At 33.2% G+C, this 22,510-nt stretch overlaps 1 protein-coding gene across 12 annotated transcripts in view; it reads right to left on the reverse strand.

The window, feature by feature from the left end:
* Nucleotides 1–2,142: 2,142 nt before the first annotated feature.
* LOC130898531 (diacylglycerol lipase-alpha) overlaps nt 2,143–22,510 on the reverse strand; it is a 59,441-nt gene continuing 39,073 nt past the window's right edge. For 3 of the 12 annotated variants that reach the window (XM_057807900.1, XM_057807902.1, XM_057807901.1), the window contains exons 11-16: nt 21,739–21,762; nt 18,221–18,353; nt 10,475–10,918; nt 6,758–6,987; nt 2,912–3,110; nt 2,201–2,847 (exon numbers count right to left, since the gene is read on the reverse strand). In XM_057807900.1, the coding sequence (XP_057663883.1) occupies nt 2,242–2,847; nt 2,912–3,110; nt 6,758–6,987; nt 10,475–10,918; nt 18,221–18,353; nt 21,739–21,762 (1,636 nt within the window). In that variant the 3' untranslated portion in view covers nt 2,201–2,241. Of the gene's footprint in view, nt 2,848–2,911; nt 3,111–6,757; nt 6,988–10,474; nt 10,919–13,015; nt 13,102–14,913; nt 17,370–18,220; nt 18,354–21,738; nt 21,763–22,510 lie in introns of those variants that run through there. The other 9 variants (XM_057807907.1, XM_057807906.1, XM_057807904.1 and 6 more) reach the window with 6 other exon arrangements.

Here is a 22,510-nt window from a genome sequence, read left to right on the forward strand (position 1 = left end):
TCAAAACAACTGATTTTACTGACAATTTCTTAGCTCAAAAATGCCAATTGAATGTGAAATTTATGCTCAGTAGTTTTTAAACTTTTTCAGCTCTGTATACAATAGCGAATTTTCGAATAAACCGGGAATTTTAAGTGATCCAACCCGACATAACAAGTTGGTATAGCTCAAAAACTTTCCGACTGAGCTCAAAAATCGCATCATTCAATGGAAAAAACATGTTGAACCTTCCTCGTAACTGCACTCTTACGAGCTCACGTATCTATGGTTGCCTAAATTGAGAGCATGCTACAACTTGTTCAAAGACAGTCCTTCCAGACATGAAATGTTCTTATCCATTGTTGCTCCGAAATCCTGTTCAGTACGATGGCTAGGAAACATACCTGATTCTCAGAAAATTCATATCTTCTTCGCAGAACACGAATCAGAAGCACGGTTGCCAACCCTCCCGGATTTCCCCGATTCCCATTCGCTTGTCCCGTCTTGTCTGCCCCCGGGACATGGATTATCCCGGGTTTGGGATATAAGCAGTGAAAATGTACAATTGACGTTCATCTGCATGCGTTCAACTTTGAAACTTCAGTAGAAATGGGGTCAGATTTTCACATGCCAAAGAAGCAAATTTGGATGCGCTAAAAACCGTTGTGTCCTGAGTATCCTTTCTTGTAACGCCTAAGTCAAGAAAGAATTTTCTCATATGCAGTTCAAATGAACGAAATTTCTGTGACCAGAAGTTGGCAACACTGATCAAAAGCCATCATGTGAAAGTTTAAAAACCATGGAAAAGTCTTTGGATAATAGCATTCTTTCAGTTCTTATCCGAAGAACCATTCCTTAAAAAATCCTCAAAGTGATTAACCCCTAACTCCATTTCTTTATGAAGACCTGAGTTCGGTTATGAATAACTTACTGAAGCGGTTCGTTCAAATTCTTCCAAGCACTTCTATTTATAAAATGGATATTTTCAAAAAAGATGCCATTGGTTTATTTTGCGGCCTCAAAAAAGTGTAAGAAATCGATTTAGGATATTGGGAAATGCTGATCTTTCTCAAGGATTATAGAATCTGTTTGATGTACACGGTTTCCAAACCTTGCCCCTTAGCATTCGAATTAACCGAAGAAATAAGTTTCCTTAATCCCAATAAGTCTGGCATCTATCCAGCTCATGTCTGAAGCATTTGACTTTTTGTTGACTGCAAAGAGATGCAATGCCATTACATTGGAAGAAGCAGACAGGACTTTTCGAGATATACTGATGAATCTGATAAGATAAGAACCTATTCCAGATGGGATAGAGTAGATGATTTTTGGATGGAAATTATCGGAAACAGTGAGTTAGTAGATCAATAGCGAGACACACAGTATTTGACGACGAAAGAAATGATGAAATAAGGGAGATATGTGACATCCAGGATGTAGTGAAATGGGCGAGAAAACGGCGAAGGGAATGGAGATACCACGTGGACAGAATGTCAGATAACCGGTTGGCAGAGATTGCACCGACAACCACCTAAAATAACATAAGTACTAAAATTTTAACAAAATCGGAGGGGTGTAACCTATTCTAGATAATTACGCCAAATATTGATGTAAGATTTTCTACAAAAGATTCGTGGACCAAAAAATGTATAAAAAAAATGACAAGATTTGCAGGAAACCGTAAAAAGAAAAATTGGAAACAAAAAAGAAACAAATAATTGAAGAATCTCAAAAACATCTTGCAGCAGTGGAGCAAGAATTGGTTAAATGAATATTTCAACCTGGAAAATGTGAAAACCAATCTGGAAAAACCGGGAGAAAGACGGGAACTTGATTTTCAGTTTTTACTAGATACCCTGTATAAGCCTTTCAGGTTCAGTGGAATAAATTTTAAGACACTTTACATTATGTCTTTCATTTACTCCTTCAAGTATTTTTTCACACTTTACAATCATTTTTGATAATGTACTGTAATGGCAAATTTTCAAAAGAATTATTAGAAAGTAATAATTCTTTTATCACCAACTTTCCTTCACATTTTTGTACCTATACGAGCACAGTAAACTTCTAAAACTTTCTCACCTCCACCAAAATCATTCTTAAAGACCAATATTTAACCAAAAAATTTGTTTTTAATGCATTTTTTTTTCAAATAAAACAAAATTTAGTATATATCTACTTTAATCCTATATATACATACATTAAAAAAAATCGACTTCTTTCTATAATATTTATACATATTTTTAGTTAAAACTGTCATTTTTATACAGCACTTTCATTCGGTTGGGTCATCATAACTACATCCGAAGGATAAACGTATTTTTTCCTTCTCACGTAACAAGGACTGGGCTTTCTTTCACTCGCGCTGTTGTTCAAACCACTCAACAGGGGTAGCTGTTCTGTCCTCGAAAAACACTGCTCGCCTTCCTCGTTGTTCTTTTTCGATAACGCACTTTTTAACGGTAAATCACTCGGTACCGAAGTTTCCAAATCCTCGTGACTTTTCCTTTTAACCGATAGAATCGTTTTTATTGGCACGGCACTGGTATTTATTTCGACTATAGGCGACGTAACCTCGGGTCGTTGTCTAGAAGCTTTTCCCCGAAACAACTGCCGCCATCTAGGCGGTGAAGGACGTCGTTCGCGAATGACTGCGTCTACAGTGATAACTTCTGGATTGAAGGTCACATTTTTGGTTATGTCTGAAGGTGTGCGACAAACGCTCCCGGAATCTACACTGCTTGATGGTTGACTAGAAGGTTGTCTTTGAAATTTTATAGATCTATGGTCTTCATCCAAATTTAGATCTATGGCTAAGTTAGATATCATATCTTGATCAATGGGGAGAGGTGAACAAGGTGACATAACCTTTAAAAAATACAATTTCATCTATTACCTTTATAATCTCTAGACTTATAATTTTTTGACTTACCGTTGGATAATTAGGAGAATTAGCGTAATATCCCGAAGTTATATTTTCAGCGGATTGGTCTTGTAGAAAGTCGAAGTTGACTTCTAAAATATTTGAATCAGAGTTAAAAAATTCTTTACATCCGGCACTGGCGAGAACGTTGTCTAATATATCTTCTGCTGATTGGAATTCAGCATCGCTCGTTTCGTTGTCAACTTCACTAGAATAAACACAAATTCAATTATCCACATCGAGAATCTAAGGCAGTTTAAAGAGGTTAATTTTCTCCTTGTAAATTTTCTGAAAGACACTATTGTAATAGAAAATTTAAATACGTACATTTTCATAAATTAAAATATTCACACAAATTTATATATAAAATATATTTGGGTGCATTGGCATTTACTTTTGTCAGATATTGTTGATTGGCATCCATTGAAGCTGATTGAGGTCGATTATCACTCCTAATTCAACAACACTTTTACTTCCAAAGAAATGATTTAGAAGCTCTCCCGAGGCGTTTAAGGTTATTTTCTAAACAAGCCTGCTTAAAAAAACTGTTAATAGTCACAGTTTTGTTCAAATACACCATTAACATTATTCAGCATTCTCCAGGCTCATCTCTAAACCCGTTCATTCAATTTTTGCATTTTACTTGTTGATGTAATTTAGCTCCTTATTTAAAACGTCATTCATATCGCTTAAAAAGGCTGATCCCTGTGAAAATATATTATCAAAAACATCACAATAATCTAGTTGCAAATTTAGACCCTGTATATTGGAAAGTCGCTTTGGCTTTTCAGCCACTCAACATCTAAATCTAGATGATTTTTGTGTCCCACTTCCAGATACTCAAGCATTTTGTTGAAATGGGCAGGACACTCATGGAGTAGATGATCTGCTGTTGTCGTCCTCTGCTAAATCTATCATCTTAAGATGGTGACCCATCAAAAGACCAACCACCAGTTTAATGTCGTTTCTAGTCATCATGAGAAGTTCTCAGCTGATAATGTTATGAATTATATTATTCCAGTAAGACTCTATTTGATTCTTTAGGCATCAGTTCAGTTTGTTATTGATGTGGCAATTCACAGTAGGGCTCTGGTCTAAGGTAAAGAGTCGTTACCTCTTTTTTGGCAAGGCTGTCTGTTTCCTCATTGCTTAGTATACTCTAGTGACGTTGTAACCACACCATGGTTATTTTTTTTCTGTTAACTAGTGCTTTATTTAGTTATTTAGGCGCTGACAAGCCTTTGAAAGAGACAGAAGGCTTTAGGAATCTAATAATTTCATTATAAAGGCTTCAAATGTTAGAGGTCATAATTTTTAAAGTGATTAGGACTATTATGAGCTAGAGTTCCACTTTCAGTGGTTGAATTCTCCTCTAAGGGTCAATTTCACAGTGTAAAGCTGGAGAAAAAACTGGACTTTAAGCTATGATTTGAACTTTTCTGCCAGACGTCACAATTTTTTCCGATATTTGTTTTAAAGTTGAATTATTTAGGAGAGTTGTCTGAGGAACAAAAATCGTGCAATTTCTATGAAGGAGTACTTTTGGTTAACATTAAAAAGTGGTACAGTAACTTGGAAGGAAAAAGAAAAAAATTGGGAAGAGTTGGGAAGGGAATTTAATGATGTCATATATGTTTTCGATTGAACCACAACAAATCTAAAAAATGTGAGAAAATATAACAATTCGCTCTAGAACAAATACATTTTCGTTTTCTCGTCACGTCGACAATGTTGATAATTTCTTCATCATCGCCGTCGGGCTCATCAAATATTAAGTTTAAATCTTCAATCACCTTACAAAAACCCTTTGTAATATTGTGAAAATGTAGTCAATATGAAAAAGTTAGGTTCGGATCAATCGTTTCATGTTAAACTGAAGTTTGAGCTACCCCCAGGCGTAGTTTGTCGATAAACGTCATCTATAATCTGGGGTCTAAATCAAGTCAAGGTCCAAGTTTATACTGATTCGTAGTTGCCAGTCAGTGATAAATGTAATTTGAAAATACAAAAATGTATAGCGTGCAGCCTTCTTGCTTAAATTACAACAATAACATACAGAAAAAATTTGAATTTAGTTCGTACTCGTTCGTACTCGTTGTCAAAAATTTCTTTCCAATCATTTTGATGCAATAATAAGAAATGTGTAGTAATTTTGAGTGATTTTTAATGAGTAAAAAATAAAAATAAAAACATTGCAATAAAACCAAATTTTCTTAAAAATAAAATAGCATTCTAAACAATAATGTTCCTTTTTTTAAATCGCTAGTAGCGTGTATTTCCACCTCTGGATGTAATTGTTGCTAACATTCTCCTTGACATGCTTTCAATTAGGTGCAGTATCACTTCTTGAGGTATGTTCCCCCATTCCTCTAATGCCGCTTGCTCAAGCTCTTTTATATTTTGAGGAGATGGATTTCGACGACGAATGCAGCGTTTTAAAAGCTCCCATACATGCTCGATAGGATTCATATCTGGACTTCTTGGTGGCCAGTCTAGGATATGAATTCCTACTTCGTTTAGGTAATTCAGAACATCTGCCACAACGTGAGGTCTAGCATTATCGTGCATTAAGCGGAAATCATCACCAATAAATAGCCCAAACGGAACGACGTGATTTTCAAGAATGTCAGTTATGTATCTAGCTGCGTTAAGGGCGGGTCTAGGAAGAGACACTAATTCTGTACGGACATCAAAACAAATTCCTCCCCAAAACATGATAGAACCTCCTTGGAACGGCTCCCTGGGAATGATACAAGACTGCACAAATCTTTCTCCTCGCCGTCTACGAATTTGATTACGTCCATCTGGACCTCTTAGACTGATTCTTGTCTCATCAGTAATTAAAAGTTGGCACCAATTTGCCTTGCAAATCTTAGTCTAGCAATACAATGCTGCCTGGTTAGCAATGGTGCGTAGGTGTGTAGACCAGCATTCTGAAGGTATCGTCTTAGTGATCTATCATAGATATTTACATTTCGGACTTCTCGTAAAAGGCTGTTGAGCTCGACACTTGTCATTGACCGATTTCTAAATGAATTTAATTGCAAAAAACGGTCATCTCGAGGAGTTAAAACTGAAGAACGTCCTTGTCCAGGCCTCCTAAACGTGAACCGGTCTCTCGAAATCTTTGCACCAATCTGCCAGTGGTTGTGTGGTGTACGCCAAACAGATTTGCCACTCTAACTAACTCGCCTATTCTTTCAGCTTCGCGTTCACTTAACTGCCTAACTCTATTAATTTTTTGTTTAACTAATCTCGACTTTAACACACCTTGATTGACTTAAATACTGCTGTCCACAAGTTGGTACAACAATACAATGAAAGAAACATTAAAATATGTATAAAATTAAAATTTAAAAAAAACCACAAAAACAGTTATTTGCTGATAAGAAAGTTTGTTACATTATATCGCTAACATTTAAGATACTTAACTTTTTGTGATAGAAAAAAAAAGAAACTCAAAAGATTAACATTTTAGGTTTTGATACTGAAATGAAGGGTGGTGCGTTATTTATGGCCACGAGTTTATTTATAGATAAATGTCTTTAGTTTTTTATTAGACTTTTATAAATGTTTTTGTTCCTGCCTTAATTTTAGACCTCTTCCGATTGAAAATTACTTCTTAAAACAGAGACATTAAATATATTTATTTGATTTCTATTTACTTTAAATAAATGTACAGTTAAGACTAGTATGCCACTATAAAAAAGCACAAGAAACGAGTATTTATTATGTAAAGTAATAATAAGAGATATGGAGGACTTGCAGCTACACTAAAATTGATAAAATAATTATAGTAACTTATTGAGAGAATAAGAACCGAACTTTACTTAAAATTATCACTATACTACTTACCAGCATTTATTAATCACACTACTGTTATCGGCAGTACCATTTTCCGTGCAACATTTAGTACTGCTTGATGCCGATTCGTAGCTCAAATTACTGCTAGATGAACTTTCGATATTATTATTGGTGATTAGTCTTGTTCTGAAAGTTTTAGCTTTCTGGAAATTTCGAATGTTTCTTATATCATCAGCGCAAGAACTTAAGTTACCAATAATTTTAGGTGTTCTCCGTATAATCTAAAGAGATTTAATAACAATTAACAAGTTGAAAAGTAATTGAAATAAGTACGAAAGGTGGGCAACTAAGACTATCGGCCATATCTCATAGCTTCGAGGGAAGAAACATAAAACAAAAGTGGCCAAAAAAAATACGTGAAAATAACTTCCAGAATTTTAGGTCCACCACTAGAGGAAGTAGTTGAGAAATTAAAATTATATATATAGAGCGCATACCACTTTTATATCTATCCACTCGTTTTCCTGGATAGCTCTGTATTTCATATTTTGTTCAATTCCTTCCTTTCAGGTCTTTGAAGGTCTACCTCGTCTCTTTTTATTCTGCGGTTGATACATCAATGCTTTCTTCAGCCAAATGCTCCATCCTCATCACATGTACGTACCAGAGCAGTTGCTTAGACTGTATTCTCTTTGAAGTCGTGTATACTCGACCAGTTTTTCGTCGTATATCTTCATTCCTTATATACTCTGTTCTGGATACCTTGCACGATCTTCATAAGTAGTCAATTCCCACAGACTCCCCATATTTTTCTTCTGTCTATCTGTTAGTTGCCAGCACTCACAACCATACGGTAAAAAAGGTTCTACTTTGACTTGGTATATTGTCATTTTTGTGCTTAGGTTAATTTTTTCTGACCTAAACATTTGTGTAGCTTTTTCCCCTTTTTGCACTCTATTTCTTTTATCTTCTTCTTCTTATTTTAAGACTATGTCTTGTGTTTTCAAAGAGGCAGCCTAAGTTGTGAGTCCGAGGACCAGCTCTCATACCAGCGCTTTGGTGGTCTTCCAGGCGGTCTACTTGTATTGGGTCTCTCTTCCTTTGCGATTTTCGCCAGTCGATCGTCGTCCATTCTATTGACATGATCTCTCCATGCTCTTCTTCTAGTTCTGGCCCATCTCACTATATCCGGAACGTCACACATTCTTCTAATTTCATTGCTCCTTATTCTGTCTCTTAGTGTTTTCCCTGTGATTGAGCGTAATGTCTTCATCTCTGTCGTTCTAAGACTCCGCTTAGTAGTTGCGGTCTTCGCCCTCGTTTCTATGGCGTATGTCATTACTGGTCTGACACAAGTTTTATACTTCTTGTATCGTATGCTTCCTAGGCATTTGAATCGTCTCCTTTTGTACTTTCTACTTGAAGATATTCTGTTTCATATTCAAATCCCATTTTGCATATTCATTCTCCAACTTTCTAGCGTCCTCGTCGCCTTCGAAATATAGAGCTGCTAAGCACTTATCCTCTATCTCAATTCCCATACTCGCAATTTTATTTCTCTAACTACTCAGAGCTTCCTGAATGTATATTTTAAATAATGTTGGTGATAAACTGTATATGTTCTGAATAGGTCGAACATAAAAATTGCTGAGACCAGATTTCGTCAATTTATCAAAAAGCGTTTTCAACGGCGACGCGTTATATACAATAATCGAATTCTTCAACAAATTCTACGCAATTTAATTACCAACGTGAATGCTAGAGACTCACTTGTAGAATAAATTAAATATTCTTGGTGCAGCTATTGAACTTTGTGACGCGCCGACTAATCAGTGGTGTGACGGCTTCATTTTTTGATAGTTTTTATTTAGTCGTTACACAGACCAATTTGAAACATTCAATGAAAGAAGTATTTAAAATTTCTGCAAAAACGGTACCATAGACAGAAGTTACCAATAATGAAATAAAAACTTATTGGATTATTAGTATTGATGGCCCAAACCAGAAAATCTCATTTGAGAGATTATTGGTTAACTGATCCTTTAGTTGAAGCACCAATATTTCGAGCAACTATATCCAGAATGCGATTTGAACAAATTAGACTTCTTTTGAAATATTATAATTACAAAATTTCAATTCCTATGTGAACCCAAGTGTGAATTAGCTTTAGACAAAGCAATGATACCATACATAGGACATACAATCCAGCGAAAAAAAACGGAATATGGAATTTTAATCTCAATGCTTTCGGAAATTGAGAGTGTGTATATATGCAACTTCAAGGTCTATTAGAGGAAGGCAACAAGCTACAGAAAATAATATTGTGTGTGTTGGAGTCGTAATTTTGTCAGTGGCATCATATATACCAAGACAATTATTATAATAATGTATCTACAGCCGTGGCTTACCAAAGATCCTGATGGAAAAATCCTAAAGCCTACACACTGAAAAATGATTTTTTTACGGAAGGGACCTGATATATTGCTTGAAAGTATAAAAGAATAGTACGAATATCAACTATTCAAAATGCTTCCATCAAATCGTGCTAACATTTTTTTTTTCTTTTAAACTGCACCTTCTTCAACGTTTATAAACTCGACTGTACCTAACTGCTAGAGAATAGTACAAGATAAAAAAAATTTCTAGCTATTTCTAGGAAATAGCTAGAGAATCGATGAGTGTTGTTTTTAAAAAATGTATTATTGCACCTGATACTTTTCGAATTTATAAAACAGCTCATTATAAAGACACACCCTTCAGACTTTCCGAACAAGAAAGACCACGTTCTAGAAAAAATATTTACTTCCAGAAAAAATAATCCAACTAGAACGTGTAGAATATGCTATTCAACGAAGCGAAACGAGATATATTTGTAAAATCTCTTATGTACCATTACACCTAGGTTATTGTTCATCTTACGAAAAATAAATTTTAAAAGTTGAATAAAAATTAGTAATAGTATATTACACACCGAGTGGGAAGAATTTCCTTACTATCGAGAGATTAGTTATCGCGTAGCGTCGAGGTTAAATATGATCTCGAGACAGGAATGAAACTTCCTACCGAGGGCGGGAAGTAGAGGTTTGTAATATGACACTTTCTAACCTTCAGTGACGTTAGTAATGACAGCATTGCATATATGGTTGTAAATAAAGTTTATTTATAGTTTTATTTCCACTTCCAATTACGAAATAATAGCCGGTAACATAAATATTCGGTAAAATTGCCGGTGAACATTGCCTAAATATCTTTCCCCATATACTGTCTATGAACTAATTATTTGTTGGATATTCTGCATCCAACGGGGATTCGTTTAGGATCAGTACTGTATATTATAGCGATTTACTCTACCATTACTATGAGACGTAGCTTCATCAGTCCAAAAAATTCGTGAAAGTTTCTGTCGAACATTCAGACTCTGGTGTAGGACCATATAATATTGGTGCAATATAAAATTCCCGCCACTTTTGTTATATTTTTTTCCTGAAGCTGTAATATAATCCATTCCTGAGATAAGCTGATCTTAATTGCCCCCCCGTACATCAATTTTTTGAGAATAACTGCAATAAAATTGACTTAAATCTAAAAAAAAAATAATTCCACTACATCTACACTTCTTTTGATTGCGAGTATTTATTTATAAATAAACTAACACATATCCACTTGAGGAAAGTATACTGTTTTATGAAACGAATTTTGAAAATTCCTGATGCTGTATTGTCACTTTTATTAACATTCTAATTGTGAAAAAAAAAATAACTTACTTACCTTCGGTGTACGATTAATCTCGACGATAACATTACTGGTAGTAACTAAACTAGCTCTAGAACTTATACTAGACAATTCCGACAAACTCTCAGGGCTAGCTAGTGGAGCTAATCCCAACCAATCATCATGTATCAGCTCTGCTCTCTGCGTACTAGTAGTACTTTTTAAACTGAGACTTAAACTTCTGCATACAGTTTTTGGTTCTTCCCTGGACGGCAACTGCTTCGGGTAAATGATATTAGGTGTGGAAGAAACTGGAGACTGTTGACTTCTGGTCGAATAGTAACCGTTGGTTATGGACGAATTACTGGAAGGGCTTTGTAAAGAAGTGAAACTTGTTTCTAATAAGCAATTAGGTAAGGATGGGGCTGAATAATAGTTGGAAGAGGGTTCGCTGGTTGAAGCGGAACGTTGAGGTTTTTTGGGACCTTTGCTGGTTACAACCTAAAAGGAGAATTTATATGCTAATGATATTACTAAGGAGCACGTTTGTTTCATTTAGTACGAGTTACAGATGTCAATAACAAATATTTTTGGGTTGATAATATGCTATAATTGTGGTAGCAGTATAATATTATTCTATTGGACAAGGACATTTTGATTTTTCAAACACATCGACTGTCGTTTACTATAAATTGACGCATACTTTCTATTACTATTCTTTAAAATATCGGATTTAGGTTATATCTATATTTTTCCATGTATCAATATACGAGGCGTCAGTCGGCGTTGTGCTGCAGCCACGTAAACATGTCCGCCATTATTGATTCTTCCTACAAGTGTGAATTGCGAAGGTGTGGTTGGTTTTCTACATGCTGAAGTCCATAGCGCTGCAGAGGTCTATCGGAGAATGAGTCGTGTGTATGGGGAAAACTTCATAAGTGGTGGTGTTGTGTGTGAACGGTGTCGAAAGTTTAAAGATGGCCGTAATGATGTGCTTAATGCAGAGAGCCAAGGACGCGATTCTATCGTTTCAGATGACTTGGCTCAACGAGTTGTCAGAATGGTTAAAGAAAGCTGCAGATTCACCATTACTGCTTTGTCTACGAAATTTACAGAGGTTTCAAAGTCTAGATTGAACTCCATCTTCCGCAAGTTTAGTGACCTATCGAAGCAACAGCATTCGTTTGGGTTTTTCAGTTATTCACTTGTAGGAGTCCTCGTTAAGTATTAACGTGATATTTTTGTGACACGAAATTGATAATTTACGGCCGAGTAAATCAAAATCATATATACTGACACTAATATTGAAGAAACTACACTCTTGAGAAAAAAATACTCGACTCAGGCGACATCCCTGCAATCGCAAGTCATTGGCAAAAAAACTGAACACGAAATTGTATTTTTTCTTAGTGAAAACTTGAAGCTAATGGCAATAGCTTGAAAATTATATGGAATAATGTAATGTTCTCACAATCCAACAATATGTTATGAGCTAACACCACAGAAGGATTCGGGTCCTACGAAGGGCTTGTCTACACCCGCTGTAGTAAGCTTATCAACTGTTTTATTTCCTTTCACTTCGGTGTGTCCCAGAATCCGTTGTAGAGTAATTTCATTTTTCTTGCCTAGCTGGTTTCTAGGCAATCCCAATTAGAGGCTTTATGATATTGGAACTTAAATATCTAATGGCTGCTTGGTTATCGGACACGATAATGGTTCTAGACTATCTGTACAACATTTGATTCTACAACTTAGAATTGAGGTAATTTTTTTCTCAAAGCTAAGCTGCATTGGTCATTATTTAGAGACGGTTTTTCTTTGGTGATTCCGTCTCAGAACATTCTAAGTGATGTTTTTTCTGCCATCCAGTACTATATGGAGAGGTGGAAGATTTAGAATCACTTCTAGTGCAGCTGTTGGGTATGATTTAATGGCCCCGGTTGCATATATGCAAGCCTGTCTTAGTATCTTCAAGAGATTGTTTCTCGTGATATTTAAACTAGTTTTAGTACCCCAAACCACTGCCCCATATGTAATGGTTGGTCTCACAATTGCCGTGTACATCCACTGTAGGATTTTTGGGTTACAAGCGAAGTTTCTGTACACCATCAAGTTTTTTGTGGTTATTTCCTTCTCGAGTTTGTTCCAGATAAGTTTATTATCTAGTGTGAGTCCTAGATATTTCCTCTCTATTTGTCACTCAATGACTTACCCGTCTAACTGCATTGGCTGGAGGTTTAGTTTTTCTTCCTAGTGAAGGAAATTAGGTAGGTTGACATTTAGTCCCAATGATCGACACCACCTTCTTGTATAGTTGAATCCTGTTTGGACTATGTCACAGAGCATTTTCTCAAGCATCCTCTTACATATATGACTATGTCGTCGACATACCTTTGACATAATATACCGATACAGTGCTTGAACTGCAAATCGAAACTGTCAGGTGTATTTCTGACATATTTATTTATAAATAATAATTCTTATGTTTCATATTCATTGAATCATATTTCGAATTATTTTCTCATCTAATTGATTTATTTGCCTAAATAACTCGCTTGATAATAATTGGAACAAGCTTTTGGGGGTCATATACTGTACCTGGTATCAGACGGTGGAGGTTTGAAATCTATGGGAGTGGTAACTCTGATGTGTGAGCCCTGATGTCTTCTATCCTTATGTTGAACCTGTCCATACACATCGTGTCAGACACCGTCTGTTAATGTAAGGAAGGTACCTACTTTTTTGGGGCCATGCCACGTGCAGGTAAAGCCATTTTTTGATAAAAATACTGAGAGTAACTTTTGAATAAGTAACTGAAGTGAAGTAACTGGATCTAAGATAATTTTTAATACCATTCGATAGAAAACAATGAGGATTTAATGGAAAATGACTGATAATTGTTCAACTACACATTAGAAACTAATCGAAACGTTAATTAGTATTGTTTAATCGAATAAATGAGGTATTTATGAACCTGCATAGAGTGCACCTCAATAAATAGGCCCATAATCAATATTTCTAACCCTTGTATTATTAGTAAGAGAGAATTTACAAGAATTGCAGCGGATAGTAGAGTTTTCTGGAACAATAATTAAAAGTTGGATAGATTTCGACAAATGTAAATTGCATAATTATTGTACTTTCAATTATCAAAAAATATCCAAAATTAGATTGGTATTTTTGGTGCTGTTCATACTGAATACATCTACTACCCCTGCACCACAGAACATACCCAATAAGAAGGTCGACTTGCATCTAAATTTAGTTCTGCCACTTGTGTCATTACTGTCAATTGTCAAGATAAATAATCATTTGCTTAAATCTCACAAACGCTTTTCTGATGTGTTTTCTAAATAGAAAGTATGTTGTAAAATACAATGCTTAACATCAAATTATCTTTTGTGTACAAAGTTTTCCTATCTATTCCTACCTCTCATCTGTCTTCATTGTCTACTTCTATTTATGGAGATCACAGTTACGCTAAAGTTGATGATGACTGTATAGTAAACCAAGAACATTCATATGCTGTAAATACAGGTTTAGTAGACACTGAGATTTCTTCGTTAGCCGAACCCAGAAAATATACCCAATAAGAACATCAACTTGCATGTAAAGTTAGGCAACACAAATTTAGTTCTGCCACTTACTAATCGGAAAGATTTAGTATTCCGCCATGATATTGCAATGCCTTACACATCTTTGGTAACTCGTGGGAAACTATTGGAGCTTAGCTTGGAAATGATGCCACATCCCCCATACAGCCCTTGTCTGGCACCATCTGATTACCGTTTATTTCGAAATTTAAAAAAATTTTTTGTTAAAAAAGTGTTTTATTTTATACTACAAAACCAAAATTACTTTGTCGCCAATCCTATATTTCTGAGTAGTATTTACTTACATATTACACTTTTCACTTGAGTTGTTATAAAAATCTGTATTTTTATATTTAGTTTTCATTTTGAAAGTGATATTGTAATCAACGTCCACTAATTTTCCTTGGTTTAGTTGAAAATGTATGTGAATATTATTTTGTAAGATGTAAATTGGGGAAACTGTGAAATCGGAACTGGATAGAAATGTTGTAAATTTAAATGAACCGCGAAAATAGATTAGTTCTGCCAACTACCATCGAGGGCACTGGCATCGAAAACTCCACTGAATAACAACTAAGTTTGCATTTCTTCTTAGGGTATGTTCTGTGCCCTGCACCAACTCAAAATCTTACTGTATGGTGCTTCAAGCTGATCACCTGGGTCATACGGAGCTCAAAGAAGCAGACAGAATTATGAATGTTGGTGTTTTACCAGTAAACACTGTATTACAAAATTAGAAACTGTCTCTTATCAACATTTTCATATAGTAATCAAGCATTTAAGGCCGCTTTAGTAAATTATTTTGAATTTATTAACAGCAAAATGTAAAAAAACTTCGAACCCCTTCTTAAATTTTAGTTGGTGATGGGTTATGGGTAAAAATTAAAAAAAAACAAATTTAAAAAAAAGCTTTAATAACAATACTGGTATCTAAAAATATAATAATAAAATCATATCAAATAAAGGCAAATTAAAAAAAAATTAAATCTAATATAAAAAAAATAAAAAATAAATTAAAAAAAATAGAGAGATAAATTTCTGTCGAAACTAAGGAAGATTTTATAAAAGATTTGTGGTAACTTCATAGGAAAAAAACCATGCTGAAAGTAATTCACCAAAATAGTGTTTTAAACAACTTTTGTATTAAATTTTCTAAATACTTCTTTTCTAAAAACACATTTTATCACAAATCGTTCACTTTTGTTTGCAATTAAAAAAAAGATAAAGCAAAGTCATTTTTATGCTTGTCTATACCATGTGCTCTTCAAATTGCAAACTAAAAGCCCAACTATTAACCACTCTATGAAAGTAATTTCAAAAATTTTATCTTTAAAATTATTTCCAAAATCAATTCAATACAAAGTAAAAAAAAACATTCGAATCAATAACACAGCCACGAATATCTCTGTTTACGAGGAAAGTTCAAAGCAACAAAAATAGGTCAACGTATGAGCTTTAAAACAGTTTCATTGTTAAACTTAATCATGATATTTATTTAAATAATTCTAGGAAAGAATTTGTGGAAAAATTTCTTACAATAAACATGTAAATATCTGAAAAAAGAAGTCTTACAATTTGACAGTAGTCAAAAATACATAAACAAGAATTTATTCGTGCTTCATATAAACTTTATAAATTATAACAATAAAAACATTTCAAATTACCAAAAATCCTCTTTGCACACTTGTAATTAAATCATATTTTTTCGCTAATAGAGAACCACAATAGTTTACTATTATTATAATAGAAGAAGAACTGGGAGTAGAAAATATAATAAGGTATTTAAAAGCAATAAATTGGGCAGGACACATCATGAGAAGGAAACCTACAGTAATGGTGAGGAGGATAAAACAATGGATACCTCTATGACCAGGAGGCAGAGGCAGACCAAGAAATATCTGGAGAAACCAAATTGAAGAAGATACCAGAATCCTAGAAATAGTAGACTGAAAAGACAAATGCAAAAACAGAAAAGAATGGAAAAAGGACAAACGAAGCTAGGACCAACAAAAAAACTATAACAAAAGAACAACGGGAGTTATCCACCCCAATAAAGGGATATATAGGCGCCCCAAGCGCTAGCCTTAATCCAAGAGATTAAACGGCGTGATGATGATGATGAATAGTTTATTTAACATTCTATTATAATAAAATTAGAGCCAACATTTGTACGGAAATTTGCTGAATTGTAAAATTTTGAAATCAAATTATTCTAATTGTTATCATCACAGAATAGGGTTATGATAACAGTCACAAGTATTATATGGCTAAAGATGAAATTTGAAATTATAAACAAATTAACATTCAAAGTAATTTAAAAAGATGAATTTAAAAATGAGCTGGGAAGAAACTGCAGCATCTATCGAAACAACTGAGTTTCCTGGTTACACAAAATTAGAAAACCAATACAAATGAAGAAGCACTAAGGCCTTTTATTGGCTCAAAAACTTTAGGTGGTGTGAGAAAATGCTACTATAAAAAATAGTGTCAGAAGAGAAACGAAAGATTTTTATTACCCTGGAGCTTGTCTGTAGTGTAAAAAATGCTCCTATAAGAAATAGTTTCAGTAGGAAGTCAAAAGCTTCCAACTAGCCTCGAGCATTTCTGTTGTGTAGAAAGTGTACCAACTGACCTGAAGCTTTTTTATGGTGTATAAAATGCACCAACAAGAAATAGTTCCAAAAGAAAGGCAAAAGCTTTCAGCTGAACTAGAGCTTTTCTGAAGTGTAGAAAACGCACCAATAAGAAATAGTTTCAGAAGGAAGTCAAAAGCTTTCAACTGACCTAGAGCTTTTCTATGATAAAGAAAGTGTACCTACAAGAAATAGTTCCAAAAGAAAGACAAAAGCTTTCAACTGACCTAGAGCTTTTCTATGGTGTAGAAAGTGCACCTATAAAAAATAGTTTCAAAAGAAGAATGAAAGCTTCTTATTTACCTGGAGAATTTCTCTAGAATAAAAAATACACCTATAAAAAATAGTTTCAAAAGGAAGTCAAAAGCTTTCAACTGACCTGGAGTTTTTCTGTGGTGTAGGAAATTGCACCTACAAGAAATAATTCCAAAATAAAGACAAAAGCTTGAATTTGGCCTGGAGCTTGTCTGCGGTATAGGAAATGCACATATAAAAAATACGTTTCTTTTCGAGGAAGGAAACTGAGAGTAAATTACTTTGGTAGTGTCTTACTAGAAGGGATTAATACAAATAATTCGTTTGAAACTAATATTCACACTGAAACAAGCTACAACCCTCACTGAGCACTGTCACCCCAGGAAGCACCAGATGACATTAGGGATCTAGCTGAAACTAACAAGTATAGATCTAACCTCCTCGAGCCGAAAACAGTCACTGGAGTTTACACTGGAATTGAAAAGAGAACTACTTAGGTCAAAAATGAGCTCTGATATGGGAGACACTATAAATATTAAACTTGTAGTGTAATGTAACCCTTAATTAAATATATCTATATAACTCGCGAACATTTTTCATCCCTTAATAGTTTAAAAATACACAATATGTTTTATAAATTACAAGATTAAGTTTAATTTTATCAAACTTATTCAAATTAATGAAAAAGAAGAATCACCGTTTTATATATACTCAAAAAAAATAACACCTAGCTCCTAAATCACAGCTTAAATGTTTCAAATAGAAATAAATGAGATTTATCATAATTTCTCAGATCTATATAGATCTACATGAACTTAATCCTTTTATACACGACAGAGTCCAAAATCTAATCGATTAACTGCTGCCATTTCAGCAGCTGCTCAAACAACAATTTCCATCGAAATTAGGGGTAATGAATTTACTTTGTAATAAAAAAATTATTTTAAAAATTGAATCATTGTAAAATTATAATTTTCATCTTTTTTTAAGTAATCCATTAGTGACCATTTGATTCGACGTCATGTATGTCAAAAAATTTATTCTATGTTTATAATCATTTTTGTCGCTCTCAAATATCCAAATTTGATTCCTAAAAATGATTTTTGCTTATTTATATAATAAAACGAGTCGAATTTAATATCTCAATAAAAATAAATTGAATATTCAATTTAATATATATTTTTTTCCAATTTAATGTCTCTTCTTTTTCTTTATAAACTTTATATAAAATAAAAAATACATCAAAAGCTTCATGCAACTCATTATTCACTAGATTGTATGCGAAACGAATATGACAGACACTGTTTCATATCATCACATACCTTATTCAAAGCATCCAGCAGTTTATCCGGCATATGATCCGTAACCATAACGGGAGATATTAATACTTCGTCGAAATCCGTATTACGCGCCCATAGGGCTTGGTACACTGGTCCTTTTCTATTTAATGATTGTCTAAAAATACACATTCAGATGAAGAAAACAAATTATACTAGATGAATGTACTATGTAGACACATATTTAAACGTTTACGTCGTGGGATTGGGGCAAAATTAAACACCAGTGTACTATTTCTAATATATATACCGAGATTTTGTTTTTTATCAAAACAGAAAGGAAGTAATGCACAATTGCACAAATTCCTAGTAAGATTGCAGGTTATTTAAAATTAGCAGATCCCGCATCTTACACGGAACACTGTTATAGAATATATTCTGTTACTATTTTAGCTGCTGGTGGTGGAAATACTCTTCAACTTAAACAAGATGGGTGTTAGAAATCACCAGGAGTAGCAGAGAGCCTTGCTGTTATAAAAACAATTCCAAGAATGGTGCAACGAACATCAACGTCGCTGGCTACATCATACTACCTTCAACTTCTGCTTTAACTCCCTTTGTACCTGCTCCTGGTCCTATTAATGTGAATGACACTGTCCTCAACATAAACACTAACCTTACTAATGCTTCCTAAAACAGATCAGAGCCTGCGATTCATATGACATGCCATAATTGCACCGTCGATTATAATTTCTATAGGTAAATAATTTATGAATTCACGAGTAGTAACCGTTGAGCATAAAACCGAATCAATCTTGTAGGGATACGTTCATATGAGGGCGATTAGAAAAAAACTATTTTTTGACAGAGCATCTACAAAAAGAATGAAGTAGTTTTTCACAAGGTCAATACAATTGCCAGGGTAATTCTCAAAAAAATTATCAACTTACCAAGGCAAGTTTAGAAAATTCTTAGGTGTTGACGTTAAAAAAATTTGAACATAGATGATAAAAACATCAGCAAGAGAAGAACTGTCCATCCTCTGAATAGGGTCAAGTAGATAATAAGATCATTCAACAAAATATGTAGAAACAATTAAAACAAACTAAATACATTATTAACAAGTAATATTTTCCCAATTATAATGCCTTGATACGTCACTGCGCACTACTCGCTTTGGACCAAATGGTCACGGGCAAATTTTGAAGGTCAAATGTTCTCTCTTTTTCCTAGTCTAAGAGTATTTCTCGAACCTAACCTTAAAACGACCATGATTTGTAATTGTTGAAGCTATTAGCAAGGTGTCAAAAATCAAAACAAGCGCGAATTTTAAATTAAGCATAATTCTGATCTGAAATTTTGGTATTGTAGTAAGTAAATTAGCGCACTAAACACTAAGTACAATGTTCTAGATTTAGAACAATATGTTCTATGAGTTTTTTCTTTGGTACTAATCTCAAAATTGAACAAAATGAAATTTGTTCATTAGTGGTTTCTATGAGTTAGTAGTGGAAAAACTAATATTCGAAAAATTACTAATAACGTGATCTTGATAATTGTATTATTATTTCATTACCCTGGAAGTAGCAGGCAAAACAAAATTTAGGGTGGGAATACCTCAGTGAAAAATAAAAGTTCCTAGAATTTAAACTTGAAAATTTGTTCGTTTTTTATTTCTCTACATGTGCAATTTAAGGGAATATTTCCATCATTAACCAGTTACTTTTTATAAATTAAAAAAAACTATTTACTTACTTACGTACGTTAACATAATTTTTTCATTAAATAAGAAAAGGTACTAAATTTTTGACAAATACACATGAGTCAATTTTTAAAATAAAATTTTTTTCAAAAAATAATATTAAATCATTGAATTTTGATTTTAGTTAATTTTGCTAATAACTTTAAGAGCTAAAAATATTGGAAACAAAAAAGATTAAAGAAAAGGCACATTCAATTTTTGAAAAAATCTACATGATTCAATTTTTAGAATTTTATTTTTTTCAAAATATAATTTTAATTCTTTGAATTTTGTTTTTTGTTAATTTTGATAATAAAATTAATAACAGAAAATCTCGAAAATATTGCTTTTAGGGTCATGATCATTTCATTTTTTAAAATATTCGTATTCTGTATGGTTGTTTAGAAAAAAGTGTTTTAAAAGTGTCTCATCATAGAAGAATCCAAAACAAATCACCATTGAATAGAAAGAGGATTATTCTGGAAAGAATTTACAGAACAAGTTCTGTGGGTTGTAAATACAAGTATGAGGTGGTCTTTCATTGAACATTTTAGTTTTGTAAAAAAGGCAATTTATTAAATAACTCTTCTTTGAATTTAGTCAAACAGAATAAATTGTTATTCTCGGTTTCATATTTTTTATTTATTATCCCAAAAAATGTTCAAAAACTTTTTTTTTCAAATCATCAGTAACTACAATTTGATTGTCTACCACTTCACATGACGTCACAAACTATGTAATTAAGTGCATATATATTATTCAAACATGCATTTGGGTATCAAACTCAATTTTCACCACTCATATTTCACTCAGTTCACAAACAACAAGCAACATTTCCATTTATATTGCGAAAACGATTCAATTCATATATCTTGTTGACAAATTATGCAAAACAAAACCTAAATGTAAACAGCACTGTATATTATTAGATATTATGGTAGTTGAAACGAATTTTTATTTATTGCGGGCTGTATTCCTGATCATTAAACATGGATCAAGAGGATATACGTTAGCTTCAGTTCGAGTAATTCAGCTCTAGTTAGTATGGATACTCGAGTGAGTTCAACAAATATATGGATAGATGTTTCTTTTTCAAACATCTGTTCCCACCAGTTTGGGTTTCACGTCCATTAATGCGACAATGTTTTGTTATAACCTCTGATAAAACCCTTACTGCTCTGATTAATACATTCTTCTGATTCCTTTTGTTCATAGTATCATGTCTTAGCTTCAGCCACGTTGTCCCAGTAGTCCAATTTTGTTTTCATTTGGATTATACAGAAGGTATTTAGGTCTTTTTTTATTAATTCCTCAGCTGAATGCCAGCAGATGGATTAATCAAATTCACAGAGGCTTAGAAACAATGAATTTGAGAAGATGGGGTACGTTGATGAAAAACATACCAGTTTCCAAGCGAATTCTAGAGGAGACCAAGGCTTACACTGAACTGCAATGTGAATTGGTTAGATAATTTATCAGCTATTTTATTTCCTTCTACTTTAGCATGCTCTCTGACAAGATTATGATTCTCTGCATTATTCCGCATAATATACTCTTCTTGTGGGCAGATTTTTTTTATTTTCAATTAAAATACAAATCTTGCACACAATATGTACCTGGTTACTTTATACTTCAAATATATTGTCATGCGTGACACTAATGAAAAAATGAAACCTATCATTTCTAATTTTAGAAGAACAAAAATCAAAAATTTCAATTTTTTTATTTTATTTAAAGAAAATCAAAAAGATATGGTTTCATTTTTTTCATTAATCATGCATAGGATATGATTTGGTTAGTAAATTGGTTTAATATCATTTACCTCCATCTTTTTTCATACTTTTGTCTGAAATTGTTAAGACGATACTGTTAGTAATTGTTACTACTGACTCAACATTGAATATAAAAACAAACCAATTTTTAAGAAAGTATTCGAAATTGTCTTCTTAAGATTCCGGTAGAAGTAACCAGAAAAATTGTTCATGATTTAATCACTCTGTATTATTTAAATTGAAACGTACATAACTTTCAAAACGATGGTTTTATAATTTAAAACAGTAAATGACAAAGTATAATATGTACAAAAAAACTCTTTTTATTTATAACAAAATTAAAATCTTGTTTAAAAGGTAAATAATGTGGACAATGACAAATTGTAAAACAATTGGTTAATTTCTTGTTAATTTCCTTTTTTTAAGTTTTTCCGGTTAACTACCAATAGTCAGTTTTTACAATTTTGTGCAGTCTTATGTTTCTGGGACAAACTTTTTTAAGAGAAATTTGTGCATCAAGGTTTTAATTGATATTCGTTGATACATTGTTCCAAAAAATGAGGGTAAAATTACAATCTACTATGAAATATATATAATAAATTTAGAGCAAATAAACTCCTCAAAAGTCTCTACTTTATCGCCTCAGTAGGCATCAAGGAATTATTTTTCTTGCCTAACTTCATTCTTTTAAAGTTTTCTCTTCAATTTATTTTTAGAGATAATTTTTGTATATTTTAGATTGATATTGTTATAAACAATTATCTTTTTTTGCGTTCAAGTAAAACAACTTCAAACACTTTCTTCGGATAAAAAAAATAATAA

This window comes from Diorhabda carinulata, chromosome 10, assembly GCF_026250575.1.
Source record: "Diorhabda carinulata isolate Delta chromosome 10, icDioCari1.1, whole genome shotgun sequence".
In the NCBI taxonomy this organism is placed as follows: Eukaryota; Metazoa; Arthropoda; class Insecta; order Coleoptera; family Chrysomelidae; genus Diorhabda; species Diorhabda carinulata.